General features: G+C 41.4%; 1 protein-coding gene across 10 annotated transcripts in view; it reads left to right on the top strand.

Annotated features, from left to right (window-relative positions):
* The window catches only part of LOC119647302 (ral GTPase-activating protein subunit beta), a 37,365-nt gene extending 31,197 nt beyond the window's left edge, over window positions 1-6,168 (top strand). For 4 of the 10 annotated variants that reach the window (XM_038048207.1, XM_038048206.1, XM_038048212.1 and 1 more), the window contains 6 exons: window positions 1,447-1,655; window positions 2,452-2,652; window positions 3,150-3,290; window positions 3,516-4,079; window positions 4,385-5,837; window positions 5,892-6,168. In XM_038048207.1, the coding sequence (XP_037904135.1) occupies window positions 1,447-1,655; window positions 2,452-2,652; window positions 3,150-3,290; window positions 3,516-4,079; window positions 4,385-5,837; window positions 5,892-6,006 (2,683 nt within the window). In that variant the 3' untranslated portion in view covers window positions 6,007-6,168. Of the gene's footprint in view, window positions 1-1,446; window positions 1,656-1,745; window positions 2,653-3,149; window positions 3,291-3,399; window positions 3,415-3,467; window positions 4,080-4,384; window positions 5,838-5,891 lie in introns of those variants that run through there. The other 6 variants (XM_038048211.1, XM_038048213.1, XM_038048205.1 and 3 more) reach the window with 4 other exon arrangements.
* Window positions 6,169-18,182: the final 12,014 nt, after the last annotated feature.

Raw genomic sequence — 18,182 nt, 5'->3', positions numbered from 1 at the left:
AACTCATGGCTCTTGAACCAGAAATATATAAGGGCAGTCCTACAACCTTGCCAGCCTTGCTGCCAGTAGATAGGAAGTGGCTTTGACATGCTGCAGATTAATTTGATTAACTTTTATGTTTGTAGACAAAAGTGTAGTCTAATATGAAAACCGCCGCTAACTGACAAGTCTGCTGCGTTCAGTGTGGACCTCACCAGGGTTACCAGCTTGTCCTCATCTTTCGCCTCTCTGGATATCGCTATACTCTGTGGTGTAGCAACGCCCATGTCCTTATTCCCAAGAAACTTCGCCTTCTTTCGCAGTGCCTTTCGTTGTCGTCGGTTGGGAGCGCTCTCAGGTTCACGGTTTCCGGGCTGGATGGATCTGTTTCCACACACCGGAGTTAGACCAATTGCGTCCACATTACTAGCTTCCCTTTCTTCCGTTTTTCCGGGGACAAGCGGAAGAGAAGGTTCTGACAGGCAAGCCTGTAGTCCCTTCTGCTTTGCGGCCGAAGTTTTCTTTTGCCGAGTCTTCCTTTCCGGTTTTTTGGAAGAGTTAGGAAACAGTGTCACCGACAGGTCGGCCGTAGTCAGGCTCCCACTTCCTCTTATTAGTGGAATTGCTGTACTATCTTTTCTGGCTGACCACGCCGTAGACACCAGGTGCAGGTTTTACAGTAAAGTGGAGAGCCCATCTTTCACAAATTTCTCCGTGTCAAAGTCGCGGGTGGATTCAAAGTCTGTGATTTCTTACCACTTGGAGAGTTACAATCCTTTACAATACCCACCTATTGACTTCGATAGCCTTGGATGCAAATGAAGACTTTGCCGGTGCCGGCCAAACCCTCTTTGCTGATCGTTAGATGATCACTCTCGGTTTGGTTTGCCCCGGGTGCTCCTTCTCCCTTCAACCTTGGCACAACCCGGGGAATGTAGTTTGCTCGTATGACTGCATCTCAATTGAATGGCTGGAGAATCTGAGCCTAGACTCGATCTCGCAGAGCCCCTTTTTGCCGAGAAAAAGTTAGTTGCAACTGTGGGCCGCCTGACACCCAGAGTTTACTGGTCACGTCTATATCCTAAACCTCTGTGATCATTCAGCTCTGAGCTGGAGGTTTTGGTGTCCCAATATGATGCAATCCTCTCTTTGATTGCTGGATGGTGATTGATTAAGATCAAATAACCTCCTCGAATTTCTGTAGTCTTTTTAACGTCGATGCTTAATGGAATGATTGGATAAAGCTACTTTCCTAATTCTTGGAAAATGTCCATAATTACTATGAAGGCTGGTGAACATTTACTTGGACCAATTTTGCGTTTCCTTTAAACATCGGGGTTACTTTAAATATTTTCTCGACGTTTGCGGATAACACGGCAATTGGTACTGACTTAGTTTTTACCGGACATGTTAACCTCGGATAAAAACCTTGAAAATAGTAAGTAGTTTTTTCTCGTTCACTTACAGGATGATTACTTTCATTCAACTTAAGCCTCGAATAATACACATTTTAATGAACGCTCTGCAAGTTGAAAATGATGCCCAAAATACACACATGCTCCTCGGAGGGCTATTGCTTACTGTACAAGATGCGGTCGCATTTGAGGATAATGACATTGGTGGCAGCAATTTACAAACATCACCACCACCAAGTGATACTAATTTATTAAGTTCAGGTAAGACCCAAAGTATTTCCTCAGGTAATATGCAATAATTTTTAATTATTCGATATTCACTTGAAATATTTGCTTTATTATCTTTGTCAGCTTGTTGTTTTTCAGTCCTCAGTTGTAAGTCTTTACTTAAGGGCGTGCGTGTTTTTTTATCAGCAAAATGACTTTGTGGTTCGATAAATTAGATTTACTAGTTGGGAACCCTTTGCCAGAGGCTATTTGTTATATTGAATGGCAGTCATACTTTATTTGTTATTCATTTAAGGGTTGAACTTGTTAGCAAAAATTTTGTGTATTTGGGGGATTTCCTGATTTTTTTATTTGCCATTTAAATTAAATTGAACAATGTCATCCACTGAGGATCTTTTATGATTTGTTCGAATTAGAAGAGAAGTTTATGATTTTTATAGTAACTATGGCGTATTTTGACTCATGTGGAAATTGTAATATTTAGTTTTATAAATTTTGAAGCCATTGCCATTGATATTCCATATCATTTGAGAGATTTTTAATGTGTGCCATACGATTTATGATAGCACGCTTCTTTTACTAACAGTTATTATTTGAATTAATCCATTTTTGTTAATGCTTGTTGTTCTTTGTTTTTCTTTTTTATTCCCTTAATTTCTTCCAACAAATCATCGGCATTCAACAATCATCCCAACCACCCTCTAATGATTGTATTGCTCTTGTCTGTCACATCAACAAACATTATTAAAAAATAAAACGTAATACATGTACGTTTGTCACATCGCCATTGTCACTTCGTCTCAAATATCATCGTCATCGTTACGTTCAGCCTGTTCGGAAAGATCGGCTTCGTGCTCGATTGAGGGTGGCGCCAGCAATTCAAGTTTGGGTGGCCAAAGCACGGCAACGTTGGGTGGAGGAGCTGGAGCTGGCCGTGAGAGTTTATCTCACGACTATCCTAGCCTCTCGATATCGGATGATTTTCCCGCTGATATGCTGTTGCAAGATTACGAAGTTGCATCTATTTATGGTAAATTTTAGTTGTACGTTATTTATATGTGTAGTTTTTGATTTGCTGTTTTGAGCATAATTCATTGTCGAATTTGAATTGTTTTGAGGAAAATTTGTTCGTCAAATGGTTTTTTGATTAAGTCCTTGTTTGCAAATTTGAGCACGCAACTAAATAATGTGGAAATATATGGGATGAAATGTTGTCGTAATATGTCGTCTGTTTTCCTGTTTACAATATGAGACATGATATTGGTCGGTAAACAACTGGTCAGGTTTCATTCCATACTCGAATATCCATACTAGGGTTCATGTTTTCTGAACCCCAAGTCCATCTGAATGCGCTTTTAGTACTGGAAGCAGAGGCGCTTAGTAAAATCAAAGTCTAGTAAATCTATTTTCCTTTAAGATTTGACTCCGAAAGGCTTTGATTACAAGAATTTCCAATATCATCTTCTTTTGTAAATGGGAAATAAGATATCCTTCTTCAAAATTTGTCCTAATTCACTTTTAATATAGATAATGCTCATGCTCTCTTCGTCCGTGCCACATATTTGGTTTGTCACCGTTTGATCTCATCATGGAAAGTGGATTTGAACGTCTCACTAGCGGCATTGGAGCTTCTTTCTGGTTTGGCCCGTCTGCATATTCGCGATTCTGGTGAGTTTTCTTATCCAAAATTTTACGCTTTCAAACAATATTTGGCATAGTTCACACACGCTATTTCTATTCAAACCAATTTTTTAATTGCATCCCCAAACTAATCCAGCACGGAAATTAACTGGTAATTGGCACACATACTTACTTATTTTTATGTATCTATCTCAAATTTTCTAGAAATATTAGTTAAAATTGAACTTGGCAATCTAACGATACTTTCCACAGACGCCTTGGAATGTAAACGTGCCGTAAAATGGATTTGCGATTATATTTGTTATCAATGTTCTCGTCCGCCGCCTGCTCATAGCAAAGACTTGCATAGTACTATTGTTGCAGCGTTTCAATGCACTTCGGCATGGTTGATGCAACATCCGTATTTGTTGCAAGATAAAGATTGCCTTACGACCGTAATGGAGGTCGTTGAGCTGGGAATATCGGGCTCGAAAAGTGTTGGAAAGGCTGGCGATGCTCCTAAATTCAAAGATGACAAGGAGCTGAAACCGGCTTCAATGCGAGTAAGAGATGCAGCCGAACACTTGTTGACCATAATTCTAGAACAAGTTGGATACTTCCCAAGCGAATGTGGACCGGAGTCAATTTCGTCGTTATTGGATGAGGTGGCTTTGATAAAGCACTGTAACTCAACACCAGCCTCAGATAACGGCAACTCGATTAGTACTGAGCAGGCGATTCAGAAGTTTAAGTATTTTGTAACAGAGAACTCGACTATTTTGGCACTGTTGGAGGAACCGTTAGGAAACGATCAGGACCCTCAACCGACGGTAACATGTAAGATTTCGAAACCCATTCAAGCATTTCAGTTTTCGCCTGTAAATGTTCTCTATTCCGCTATGCATGCTATCCAAATGTACCTTATCTTTCATATAACAAGTTTGAAGCTTGATTCAAAATATAAAAGTATATTTTCAGCAATGTTTAGGAGAGCTGCTTTAAAATTTTTAGTCCTTATGTTCTCTAGATTGAGCGATTTCTCCTTGAGCTTCTACCGCTGGATAATCTTCAATTTTGTACTGTTGTCGTTAAAAAAATCAATCATTTTCTATTGAACTAAAATCATTTTCTATATATTATAGTATTAATTCGCGGTCCGTTTGGACGTCATGCTTGGACAATGCAGCTTCGCCATTTACCGCGGAGCAAATCCGGTACGAAATATCATGCTCCGAATCCCGGCCGTCCGGTTCCTATGGGTGATACACCACAACGCATCGAATTGGATCAAAAATTCTTCCCTGATGGCGTCGAAAAGGTGTCACCATGTGTAGCTGACTATTCCATTCCAACTTTTGATTCAATTCGCGAACAGTACGGAAACGATGTAATTAATCGACTGGCACAGATGATTGAAAACCAGACAATATACGAAAAAATTGCATGGGCGGAAACTGACAATTCCGAAGACAGTTTGAGTCATTCTCAAGAAGCTGTGCCTCCTTCAGTTTGTCATGAATTTCAAGCTGCGCGGCTGTTTCTCTCTCACTTTGGATTTTTGTCGATAGATGATAAAGACTCTCAAAATGCCAACGATGTACCGACCGGATCGCGGTTGCTTACTGTACTTGATACGAAGAAGCCAACATTTTCACATGATTTGAGTATTCTAGACAAAGTAAGTCCAAGAACACATGACACAGTATATGTGTTCTACGTCAAGGCTGGGCAAAGTGGTTATCAAGATATCATCGACAATATGAGCGACGAAAACGTGCGAACAATAGATCCTCATTTTTGGAATATGCTACAAACTTTGGGTTGGACCGTTGACGTTGATGAACACTCCGGCTGGACTGGATTTTTGAACACGAGTTGGCAACTGAAAAGCTCTCCTCCAAAATCAAACCAGAATCGTTCAAACGAAATGAAATTCAATGGTGAGAACCGTGTTCTTTATTGGGCTGATGTTGGTGCTGAAATTGCGTTTGTTGTGCCGACTGAATGGAATGGACGCGATGAAAATATCGATGGAAGTAGCTTGTCTCTGAATTCTACCCATTCATCGGGTGATAGTGTCCAATCAGGGTCAGGAAACTGGTATGAGCGGAGTCTAAGCGAACAAACAAGTCAAACTCAAGGAATTAGCGCTATCTCAAAATCGTCTTTGAATCAGAAGCCACGGACACTCTCCCTCGAGCTGGAGAAAAGCAGGGAACCCGTTCCTCCGCGCCGGCGTACCACAGGCGGAACGAAACATTCACTACTGGGTCAGTCTTCTGCCAAAATACTTTTAGTCTGGTTGGAAAGTTACGAGGATCACATCAACTTTCCTATCGATGACTTACTAGCGTTTACCAGAACGGGCGAGGAGCCTTTCTCTGGACATATTCCACGTTCGAGCGAGTGTCACGTTATATTTTTGCATGCTCTCCAGTCTGGGTTATTGCGTGTCAAGCTTCAAGGACCACCTGGTCGAATGAGCTTCGCCACGCCATTGGTCGATGGAATGGTTCTAAGTCGTCGAGTAGTAGGAAATTTGGTGCGTCAAACAGCCTATAATATGGCGAAGCGTAGGCGGTTGGATAATGACATGTAAGGCATTCTAACTTTTACTTATAGACCTTTATGACATTAGTTTTGTTTCAGTTACCAACCACCCCATGTACGACGAAGATTAAAAGTGCAGGATATTGTGCAGAAATACAAAATGGACTTGACTTATCCGGAACTTTTGGCGCATTTGTTTAAGAGCGCGTCTTAATTATGTGTTTTATGTGTAGTTGACCTAGTTATACTGCTCCAGTTTACTCCTAATCCAGTATTAAAGTCATATATTTTTATCTACTTATTGGGCTTCGGGTTACGAACTAATATTCTTTCTATTTATATTTTTATGTTAAAATATACTTAACTTATTGAAACTTTCCATTTCTTTTGTTTTCGAAACATAGACTTTGTGTGAGGAGTTGGTCTTTACTTCACAGGCATGTGATCGTTGTACGCAGCTGATAATGTCGTGGGCAGGGATACACAAAACTGCTTGCATGAGACAATTGTCTTTAGCGAACGACTGATAGTAGGTGTTTCTTTCAGGACAAGAAAATGGCAATGGCGTCACCGATACAGTTTTAATATTTAGTGACCGTCTTACATGAACAATGATACGATATCTTACGATCTAAAACGATAATCTTTTACCTTTGTTCTCAATTTATATGAATCTATGCATCGGCCCAAAATGGCATGTGCTGCATTGAGGTAGAATATCAAAGGAATGTGAACTTCAAGGCGGTGTCCCGCAGGATTGCATTTTGTCACCGATACTTTTTTTCGCTATCGGTGACGTTCTTCTAGTTTTTTATCTCGTCATCGGTGACGTACTACATGTTACCTTGGCTGCAGAGCGTAGAGCGGTTCAATGGACCATACCATTTTTTCTTAAATCACTGCGAAAAAAATACTTGCTTTCGCACCGACGAGGTTGGCCAATGACTCTGAAAAGAGTGGGATCGGTCGTAAAAAATGTTCTTTTATTCAGATTCAATGGGAGAGGGTGTTGCATAGGCGATTATTCCATTTTTTTTAACAAGCTGCTCGAGATCAGCTTTTCTATGAGGTGCTAGGGAAACATTCTCAGGATAGTGTGATAATGTCTATAACAAGAACCGGAAGGAATGGTGACAGAACGCTTCTTTGATGAATTTTAATAGAGACATGAAGCAGTTTTTATATACCTGCCGCACCTCAAAATTTACTCGTCGGATCGTGGCAGAGCAATTTAATCCAGCGGGGAGGTTCGGGGATTTCTGTAACTTCCGTAGCTTCACCATTGCTGGCACATTGTTCGAGTACAGACCCTACCATAAGGCTAGTTGGGTTTCTATTGACCGACACCGTACGAGCAATCAGATCGACTAATTCGCGATTAGCGGTAGATTTAGGATCCTGGATGTGTGCAACAAGAGAGGCGTTGACTTCTGTCTTGAAAGGGATCATCATCTGATGGCCGTTTACGTTCTCTTTTGTGTTGTGTCCACCACTTCTCGCAGGCTCGAACTTCGATACTCAGCGAAATCCCGAGTAGTTCAGCGTGGCGTACCCGTGATAAGAGAAGTTGTTATTGCGCTGGTCAGGGAAGCGGAAGATAGAATATAATGATTTCAGAAATGTATACCGTATGACGAATAAGCTTGCATATAGTCAAAAATCTTTGCTGCTTTCGATAATGTTGTGAAGGACGTCAACGGCCACGATGCCGAGCAACTGAAGAGATGAAAAGAAGGTTCCTCGTCTTGTGGATGAAGCGGTTAGTCACCGTTGTTCCTCCAAGCAGAAGAGAAATCATTTCGACCATCAATGCACTGAAACGGAGTAAAGCCGTTGGGCTCGATAGCCACTGTGACTCAAAGGCTCCAAGCCTTGAACAACACTTGTCTTCGTCGTATCCCCGGAGTACGCTGGCCTGATATTATTACAAACTAAGCACTTGGTCGACGCACAGGCCTGGTAGTGGATGCCATATAAGGTGTGGTGACAATTGTATTTTTGTTTACCCCATGCAGTGGTATCTAATCTCCCAAGATAGCCGACGAGTGGGTCGCCCTAAGAGCATTTGGCGCAGATTAGTAGAGGACGAAGGGAGGGGAATACCACCCACCTTTTATCAGGGTTGGAAATGTGGATGATCTTCCATTACCAATTCAACAAGTTTGTTTGGTGGATCACTTCGTTGAGTATTATATGCAAGTTAAGCCAATGTGTGTAACGAAGTAGGGATAGTAGTGCATTGCTCCCGGAAGAATAAGTCTCCCGACAGTCCTGAATGCACCCAAACGCCTTAGGAGCGGGACCACATTATGTTCTATATTGGAAAGTAATGGAGGAAGGAAGGGTGTTGAGGGTTCTCATGGACATATGATCCCATAATTTAATCAATAATACGTGAAAATTATAGGTAATGCCTTTATCTACATAGGGATAGACTCCCGTAATGGTACGGCGTCGGACTACCAACTAAATAACTTCCCATTGTCAGAGAGTTAGCTTGGAACCGTTTGTTATATTACTTCGGGCTAGCCCGAGTTCTCCCGCCTTGGGGAGCCTCCAAATCAGAGAATTCCTTCCCGCAAAGGGAGGGGAGGAAGGGAACTGTTAGTTCAAGGAATCCCCTGTTATCTGGCGTCTCCACCGGGCGGGCTCTATCTTCTTTGCAAAGGGAATAACCCAAACGCAATGCGCAGCACGACTTCACCTGTTAGTGGTCCTCTATATCTCCCCGATAATGTTGTCTGGAGACAGCTATCCTGAGATTAAATAAAGTCGTTCAGTGAGTCTTCCGACGAGTTTTTGAACATTTTCTCGGCTGTGTCATGCATACTAGGTGATCGGTATATAGACGAGCTTAGGGTCGCCTTTCGCTTTGTTGATCAGCGCAGGCCACTTTCCACCGGGAAGAAAAAAAAACCCTTTCAAGAGAGCGTTGATTGCGCCAAGCAGTATGTCCGCCCGATATTGGAGCACTAGTTTGTTTACCTCTGTCGGGATACTATCGGGTCCTGGGGCCCTCTTATTTTTCATAGAGAATACTGCCCCTTCCAACTCTTTTATAGAAAAAACCCATACGGGATTCGGGGGGAATAGTGCACGTAGAATATCGTCCATCACCTCAGCTTTAACTAAATAGGGTTTTCGCGGAGCGCTGAGTTTTCGGATTTGGATCTTTACTTTGCTATTGTGGTAAATGCTTCCTCCCGGTCGTTTAAACGTTGTATCAAGCAGCGGATTTCTTCCAGAGCTCAGCAATTACCACGGTCCACCAGTACATAGAAGGTTTGCCACGCCGATGTCCTTCTGGCCATGGAAGCTTCGTAGGCCGTCGTTATCATGATCGTAACTGAATTTACGACAGTGTTAGCTACAGCGCCATTATGCCTTCCAGTGCGCGCCCACCACCTCCAAGAGCTTTGACAAATCGTCCGATGTTTACCTTTGTGACGTTTGACGCAGAGAAAGAGCCCCAGCGAGGCGATAGTTTGCGTCCACCACTTCGAAGGCAATGTATTGGAAGTCGCTTGCTGAGAAACCTTTTAGAATTCGCCACCCGCCCATTAGCGACACCATGCTTTCCTCCCAGTCTGGGCATCGGAATGTTGGGGTGGATCGGATGTTTAAAACTATGAGTCCTGTTTTCGCCTCCATTTCGAGAATTTATTTTCTTCTGAAGTTGGAGCTAGGTATGTTCCATTCAGGGAACCTGACATTGAAGTTACTCCCGACCAGGACTCGCCCTTCCGTGTCCAAGATAGTGTCCTCCATAGCCTAAAGCCTGCATTAAAAGTTCGGCATCGTGATCGTCAGCGACATCATTCGGTGTTAGATAGACCTTGAAAAACTTTGCCCCTAAACAACGAATCCAAACATAGTCGTGTCTTCGGCCTTGGACAAGAACCCTAAAGTGGGTATTGTCCTAGCCAATATGGCAGCGGTACCGGAAATGTCGGAGCGCCATGAAATTGCGTCCTTTCAGCTTTTATCTCTGCAGCGAACTGCGCTAGCAGCACATGAGCGGTTTCACTGCCATGCATATTGATCTGTAAGATACGGCGCGTCCTAGCTTTTTATAGTTTTGCTCTAAAGACTCCAAACCCGCAGTTTGCGCAACGTACTCCGCAAACGCGTCACGATTCCTGCATAGAAGGCAACATTACTTTTCGTTTCGCTTTGAGATCTACCTGGCCGCATATGTGGCATGTTACCCTTCGTGTTGCAGACGTGTGTTCATAATCTTAACAACATAGTGGGAGTGTCACCAAATCGTATCTTACGTAATATTCAACCAATTATAATTTTTCCACTGGTTAGAAGCGTCCTGGCGTATTGCTTGGCAACTTCCACTATAGCGAGAGTTCATAAAGATGATACTAATTCGGGCATTGATTACCTTCGAACATGCGCGCTTGTTGGTCTCTTTTTTCCAGAGAGCAAGTGGGTTCTACGTTTAAAACCAAAGCTGTTGCTCCCAGTAGCTCATAGAATGCTTCAGAGAATTTACTTCCTTTTGTTGTCCTCGGGCCTAATTCGACGAGGGCTTCATCACACTTCGTTGAGCTTGATCTTATAAAAGATTTAGCAGAGGACTTCCGCAAAGGTCTTGCCTTGCGCCGGTCTAATAACCCGAGCTGGCCACGAGGTTGGTTTAGAAGAGGTTTTTCTAACGACGCGGCATATTATTATTTCTCGTCTTTCTTAGTCTTCTTCTTTTGAACTCTGGATACTACCTCGGTGAAGTTTCCTTCATACGCGTTCCTCCCTTTGTTTTTTTCCCAGTTTTCTCTGCAACGAGCAATCTGAAATTCGTTTGCGCTTCACAACTGCCTCCTACAACCCCTTGTTCCTTGATGGGCCTTTCCTTTCCTTCGCCGGGCGCAGCTGTGGGCAATTGCAACTAACTTTTTCTCCATCCCTACTGTCTCCTCAGTTATATAATTTTTGTTTTCCATGGACATTTTTATCGGAGCATTGTGTGCTAGGGAGTTAGTTAGGACAATGTCTACCCTCGGGGACTCTTACGCTAGTTCCCTGAGGCCTGACCTATATTTAGCTCATCCCGTAACTCACGGACGGATCAATGCTCACTTGGGACAACGCGGTCTACTAATACATGTTCAATGCACACTACCCGATCAGGATCAGGATCAGGCTGATTCCTGATACACGCCACAACTACTACTTTGGCAGAGTTAGGTTCACATCACCCATCGAGGTCGGAAAGGAGTGTTTGTCGTCCCCAGGGTGTTCCGGCGTGCGTTAGTCATTAGCAGTTCACTCTTCACCGAGAAACTTTCTCGAGGCTTCTACCTAGGACCCAGGTATAATGTCAGTTAGAAGGTCAGAACTAGTTACTCGAGCACCTTGGGAACGTCCATCCCCGTATGATAAGCCACCCGTCAAGGGTCGCTGACGATCCCTGAGGGAAAATCATGGGGTAAACGCCGCAATAGCAGCGATGTAGTCTCAGCTCCTATTTTCACTCGGAGAATGGCAAATGAAAATGCAATAGAAAATTAAGGACGTCAACTTGGATGGTGGCGGTCAAGTCCTTTTAACGCCATAAAATTTTTAACCATTGCGCGATTAGGAATTAATTGGTATTCACATCTCTCAAATGTCTCTCCCGCCCAGTGCTGAGCTTCCGATGAGAAACTTTCCATTTCTTCGGCACCGGAAACCTCAATTATTTTTGGAATACCATAATTTTGTATTGTGTTCGCTATTCTTTCTTTACTGAATTTGCGTTGCTCCCAAAAAGTTCAGCAGAATTCAGTAGCTTGTGGAGGGACATTGTTTTCGTGAATTTGATAATTCTAGTTTGCATAAACTCCTAATATCCAGTTGGTATGATTTTCACCCAAGCTGTAAAGAATGAGCTATTTGGAGATAACAATGCAATTATCGAGGATTATGTGGCCGTTCCAAATTAGATTATAGTTTCCTTCAATCAAGAATTGTTTTGTTGTGATATTTTCATTTTTTTCCTTATCGTTCCTTCAAATGCCTGGATGTCTCACAGTCCCCTTGAGAATTCAGGTCATTGAATTTTCATTCAAAAAACGTTAACACAGAAAAATGGCGCATGGGAAACCCAACAGATTCTAGAATTATTACTTCGGTGGTTATTCTAGTTAGTCCTGACATTCAAAGTTTACCCCGCAGACATTACCAAACATCGGTCTGATCATTCAAACTAATTAATTTCCCTCTCGATTTGATAAATGGTAATTCAATAATGTGGTGCCTACGTCAATCAAGCCAGTGTTCACGAAAACCAGCAAAAAATGCCCATTTAAGTTATGTCTGGTCTAAATTGTCCATGAGCAGATTATGATATGGACAGAATTAGGTAGCATCTGGGAGGCACTCATTAGTAGTATCAATTATAAACAAGGAAAAAAGAGCTAGTCTTCGTTTGGAAATTTAACAAATTATATGCATTATGGCGCCCATATTTCTCGATATGATAATTTAACAGCCTACGAGAGCCTCCTGGGAAAAAAATTATTGGTTGGTTTCTAATCTAATCGGGGTAAATTGGTAGGAGACTTTTTTCAGACTTTAAGGGGGACGATAGGTGGATCAAGTTAGTAAAAAAAAACATTAACGTTTTGTCCCTTTGATTTGAAACTACTCACTCCAGTGCACTTTCCCCATTTTCGAAGGAAGTTTTTCGACTTCAGGGCACTTATCAACCAATGGGGTGACCTGAAAAAGATCGGCTGCTAATCTAATATAATGTTACTAGTAATCAAGCGAGGGATTTAGTATGATATTGGTCCTCAAATTTGATACAGGTGGGTGGACTCTCAACGAATTAACTTAATATATTTTCACGGCATTTGAAGCAGAAAATTTCTCCATTGGTGTTAAATCCAATCCAAAAACTGACTTCCCCTTAAAAGTTACAAAACAAATAACAACAAAGATGCAAAGCCACCCATAATCATCCGAGCAACGCATTTTTTTTGTAAATTCTGATCTATGGCATTCTCAAGCCTTGTGGATTAAAACGCCGATCATGAATATTTCATTGATCCATTTAAGACCTTTTTCTTATTTTTTAATCTCTCCCCTCTCTTCCGCTTAATTTTTGGCTGTCCAACCTCTTTCGGAAGAAGATATTTTTTTCGAGCATCCACATATGCGCCGCCCACATCATTCCATGAAATATCTAAGAAATGTCGACTCTAAAACACAAATTACAAATTTTGAGAGCAATCTCGCATTCAAAGTGAAATCGAAAACTACCCGGAGAGTGGAGAACGACAAAGATACAATGAATAGATACGAATTGTATTCTTAATGGTCTGAAAGAATCACCAACCACTACCAAATTGGTCTAGAGTCGGCTTCTTAGACGTTGCCTATTTAAGAAAACAATTCATTTTACACATTAATAAAGTCGGAGATAAATAACCAAATCGCCTGGTGGGTTAGAAAAAATACAACAAAAGCTTGGATATGGAGTTTAAGTCTTAAGTCACCGTCAAACCTTAAAAGTTATGTGATTGACACCTTGGAGGTGCATGATGTTTTGAAGAGGAGTCATGCCACAGGATAGAGTTTCTAATATTCTTTCGACATTTCTAATGGATGAATTAACCCTCGGATGCTAAGTGTAGATTATAAAGTCTTAGATTTTTCATGTTTAGCTCTGGAATTCATCTCCACTATGCACTGAGAAGTAAATTGCCTAGAATCCTTATGTTTGACTAATTTCAGTTCTTATATGATGGGACTGAGTTGCAGTTCTAAGCTTTATGAGGTTGTAATTGATGAATGCTGACCTACGGGGTGACTTTCTGATCATCTTCAACTCATGGACAGTGGAAAAGCGCACCTGAACCGGTCTAAGTTATTGAATTTGATTTCATCATCATCGTCATCATCATCAATGACGCAACAACCGGTATCCGGTCTAGGCCTGCCTTAATAAGGAACTCCAGAGATCCCGGTTTTGCGCCGAGATCCACCAATTCGATATCCCTAAAAGCTGTCTGGCGTCCTGACCTGCGCCATCTCTCTATCTTAGGCAGGGCCTGCCTGGTCTTCTTTTTCTACCATGCCCTTATAGACTTTCCGGGTGGGATCATCCTCATCCATACGGATTAAGTTACCCGCCCACCGTAACTTATTGAGCCGGATTTTATCCTCAACCGGACGGTCATGGTATCGCTCATAGATTTCGTCGTTATGTAGGCTACGAATTTTATTTGCCGTGATAAAATTTATTCCTTAATATGGGGAATCATTGTGTGGGTTCTACGGTATAAGATGAGTTAGCCTATCGTTGTCGCCACTTTTTAAACCTTACGCCTATATGCCGTACTTCAATTGTTTCGGGTGGATCCATTATCTTTTTCTTGTGTTGCTTCATCTCAGCGATGCTTCAGATTTTCTGTAATAGCACATGCTCTTTCGCTTAAGACCTTCCTAAAACCGCCCCACGTCCTTAGCACTATAAAGCAGCAGCAATAGTAAATGCTTTCTTCCAAAATTGTGCCGCTTACGAAAGAGTAATCAAAGTAATCAGTGACTATATCTCGAGATTTCGATGTTGGATACAATTTCCTTTAGTGATATGCTAATAAATGCTTAACCCAAATGTCCTTCAAACGTTAATTATTGCCCGCAGGAACTTGATAACGAGCTTGAAATGATACTGGCCTTTGGGATCATACTCATGTCGGTGCCCAAATAACACGTGGTCAACTGTGTTAATTAAATGCCACCGCCTCTCAGCCTTGTTTAAAATAAGATCATATATAGTAGGGACCAATACCCACCATCTATAAAATATTGTTCACTATCTTGTTAGGCCGGATAGTCTCACACGTCCAGAACATCATCGGCCCATATCTAAGAGGCTCCACTCCAGGCGAATATCAACAGATTCGATTTTCTTTGTTCGGCAATCGATGGAAGACTGTTGGAATCTGGTCATCAGTTACATCACCTTTTCATCCAATTGAGGGCTGGATATGATAGCATAGCCAGAGTGAAACGCGACTATTTGACAATTCGGTATCCCAACTAAATTGATAAGGCCGACTAGGCTGTCCTTAACCAAGTCAAACAAGGGATGCCCCATCGTGCATCCCTTTTAACCTGGCCCTGGAAAAAGTGATCTGCGAGGCTGCCGCAAATTACGAGAGGTACCATCCCCTTTAAAACCACCGACATCATGGGAAGAACAACCCGAAATGTACAAACTGTTTTCATCTAGATCGAGCAGGCGATGATTGGCGCGGGATTTTGGCCTGCAAATTGCTGAAGATAAGACGAAATATATGCTGACAACAACAGTCCTAAAAACTAAAGAAGCAACAACATCAAATGGTATTGGTGAAATAAAAGCACTAAGGATAGGAAACTACAACTTCGAGGCCGCAATTTTCCCTATCTAGGGTCGAAAATCACAATCAATGAGAGCTATGACGAGGAAATCCGCGCACGGTTGTTGGCGGCCAACAGAGTTTATTTCAGGGGCGTAGTGTACTGTAGTGTACCGTTGCGTTTTGGATGAAGTGTTCTAACACCCTTGAAAGCCTTGATCCAATTGGATTGTTGTATCCACTATTATTTGTTTTACTATACAAGACAATGATCGTATCAGTCCTCATGCATTTCTCGGAGATCTGGGTCCTTAGCAAGAAAAATTGCGAGCTTTTGGCCGTGTTCAAGAGAAGAAACCTCGGAAGAATGAATGGACGATTCCGTAGCCTATATAACATTGAAATGTTAGAGCGATACGCTGACCGTCTAGTTGTCGATAAAATCTGGCTCAATAGGTTGGTGCGGATGGTCCAAACCAGAAAATTTATAAAGGCAATACATATGGTAAAAAAGGAGACCTGGCAGAACCTGGCTCAGATGGAGCGACGGCGTAGGCCGGACGCTAAAAAACTTTTAGAGATATCGAATTGGTGGACCTCCGCGCAAAGTTGGGATGTCTGGAGTTCCTTACTGAATCAGGTTTAGGCGGGATACCGGTTGTTGCGCCGTTGATGTTGATGTTGAAACTTTTTTTTTGAAATGGTAGCTCTTGATTAGCTTAGTCAAATACCGGACCATTCCGTTTCAGTCAATGATCTTTTAGTACAATTAAATGTATTTTCCCCACGGCGCAAATTTTAGTAGAATGTTAATGCCGATTGAGCTAAATTCAATACCATGCCTTTGGGTGCTTTGGGTTTTTCCATCGAGCAGGCAAAACTCCATTCAATCCTCATTCTTCTGCAAGTTCACTATCACTTACTACAGGAATGCGATGACATCCGACATTGCTAACAACAGCAGTAAAGACAGATAATTGTTGTATGATATGATTACAATATTGTGGTATATGGACGTATTTCACCCAAATAATTTGAGAGAGCAAATGTGGGTTGTCTACGGTTGCCCAATAATTCTATTTATTATTGTCTCAAGGTTCATTTTAATATTGGGCGTGTGCTACTGCTGTCCTGGCAAGGAATACATTTACGATTTGATATGGTAGAGTTAGGCCAAATTTAAATCATCTTAAATATCGTTTCATGAACAGATCCTCTCTGATCCCAGAAACGAACGCACCAATTCTTACCTTCCTAGTTGAAAGCTGCTTCTCCACACATCTTCTTAAGCCAATTACTTACTGACCCTTGCAAGCCAAGTTGCATTTTAGGGCCAGGTGACTTCTTGTTTGTGACTTCTTGAATAGTCTTCCATTGAATGGCAACCTTCAGCGTTTTGACAACTATCATAACTTATTGTCTCAAGGATTTCCCCAAGAATACTTCTTTAGGTTCAGCGTCAAATTTCCTTTTCTGCAATGCATAATTTGGTTACTTCTCTTTCTAAGGTCAATCTTCAGTTCAGGGGCCCCGATGGTTTTGCTAATCCCTTCTTCTGAGCGTAATTATGCGGTGTTTCCAACGATTAATTATTTGAAATAGTAAAAAACTTGTTTCTTTTTCGTTGGTGTAGATATTTATTCTTGCCAATACCGATATTTCGTGAACTTTATTCTGGCCCCCGTTATTACTTTTTTTCTTGATCAACGAAAATTCGTCGACGACTTGAAGCTTTCTTAATAAACTGTGTGTCCTTATAGTCGAATTTAGAAACTCTTGTTAACTGGTGCTGTTTCCTTAAATCTTTTCCCATTTTGTTTTTCTATTTTTTGGACACCTCTCATCTTATCTGACCTGTGTAACCACCTTCAATGGTGAACTTCACCTTGACAGACACTGTGCGTGCTTTCAGAACGTTTGGCCCCGTACTGCGCTCTTACTTTGACTCTATTCAACCCTCCTTTAACTCTTTGTCTCAAAGCATTCATTAAAATTGCTTCTTAATCTGATCCCCTTACCGCAACTATGATAATTAGCTTTTGAGACAGTTGCAAGCGATCCCTCGTTTGTAAGAAAAATTATCCCCTATGCACTGCCCTCCTCCCCTCCAATCTTTTAATTTCCCTTACTTAAAACTAAAGTAAAGTAAACACAGGTGAGTACCTTCTTCAATTTACCCTTAGTAATATATTAGAAATATGCTAACACTTGCAACTTGTATCAGGCAAGAGGTTTTAGGCAAAACACTAAGGACTTGTTAGTACTGATGAAGAGAACAAGTGGTTCCTGAAATATCGGTATTTGCAACCATAATAAATATCATTAGCGAATAGAAAAAAACAAGTTTTAATTATTTCAACTGATTAGTAAGTTACACGATGGCCGTAGCCTAACTGCGAATGAGTTGTTAATATTTTTCGTCATTAAAGCGTTATTCTCTAATATACCGGTTAAATAAGCTGTCTACCATCTAGAGATCTCACTCAACATGAGGAAATGGGGAAATATGAACCTAAACGAAATATGAACATAGTGAAAATACTCACAGATCACTGAAAACAAAATTACTATTTGGGGAAGCTGGGGATGTCTGCGGATATTATTTGTAGCTTCTGATTCTGCAATGAAACTACATACATTCTAGATACTATTATTATTATGAGTCTAACTCTTTTTGTGGTATCAAATTTAGGTAGGCTATTTGAGAAAATAGAGACATCAGGGTCGCTGGAACATTGCTTTACATAATTAGTATTTGGGATTAAATTTAATTAATTCATCATCATCAACGGCACAATAACCGGTATCTGGTCTAGGCCTGCCCTAATAAGGAACTCCAGGCATCCTGGTTTTGCGCCGAGGTCCACCAATTCGATATCCCTAAAATCTCTCTGGCTAATAATCTAATTAATTAATCCTCTTAAATCGTGATCTTATTATCGTAGGGTTAAAAATAAATATTCATTTTATGACGTAATCTCCAAACAAGTTAAATTTTCCATATCTGCTTCTCTTCTTCTATTTAATTCTTTTTCTCTAAACTCATCTA

Source organism: Hermetia illucens, chromosome 1 (genome assembly GCF_905115235.1).
Source record: "Hermetia illucens chromosome 1, iHerIll2.2.curated.20191125, whole genome shotgun sequence".
Taxonomy (NCBI): Eukaryota; Metazoa; Arthropoda; class Insecta; order Diptera; family Stratiomyidae; genus Hermetia; species Hermetia illucens.
Note: the sequence above shows the minus strand (reverse complement) of the source record. Positions and strands in the feature narration are given on the sequence as shown.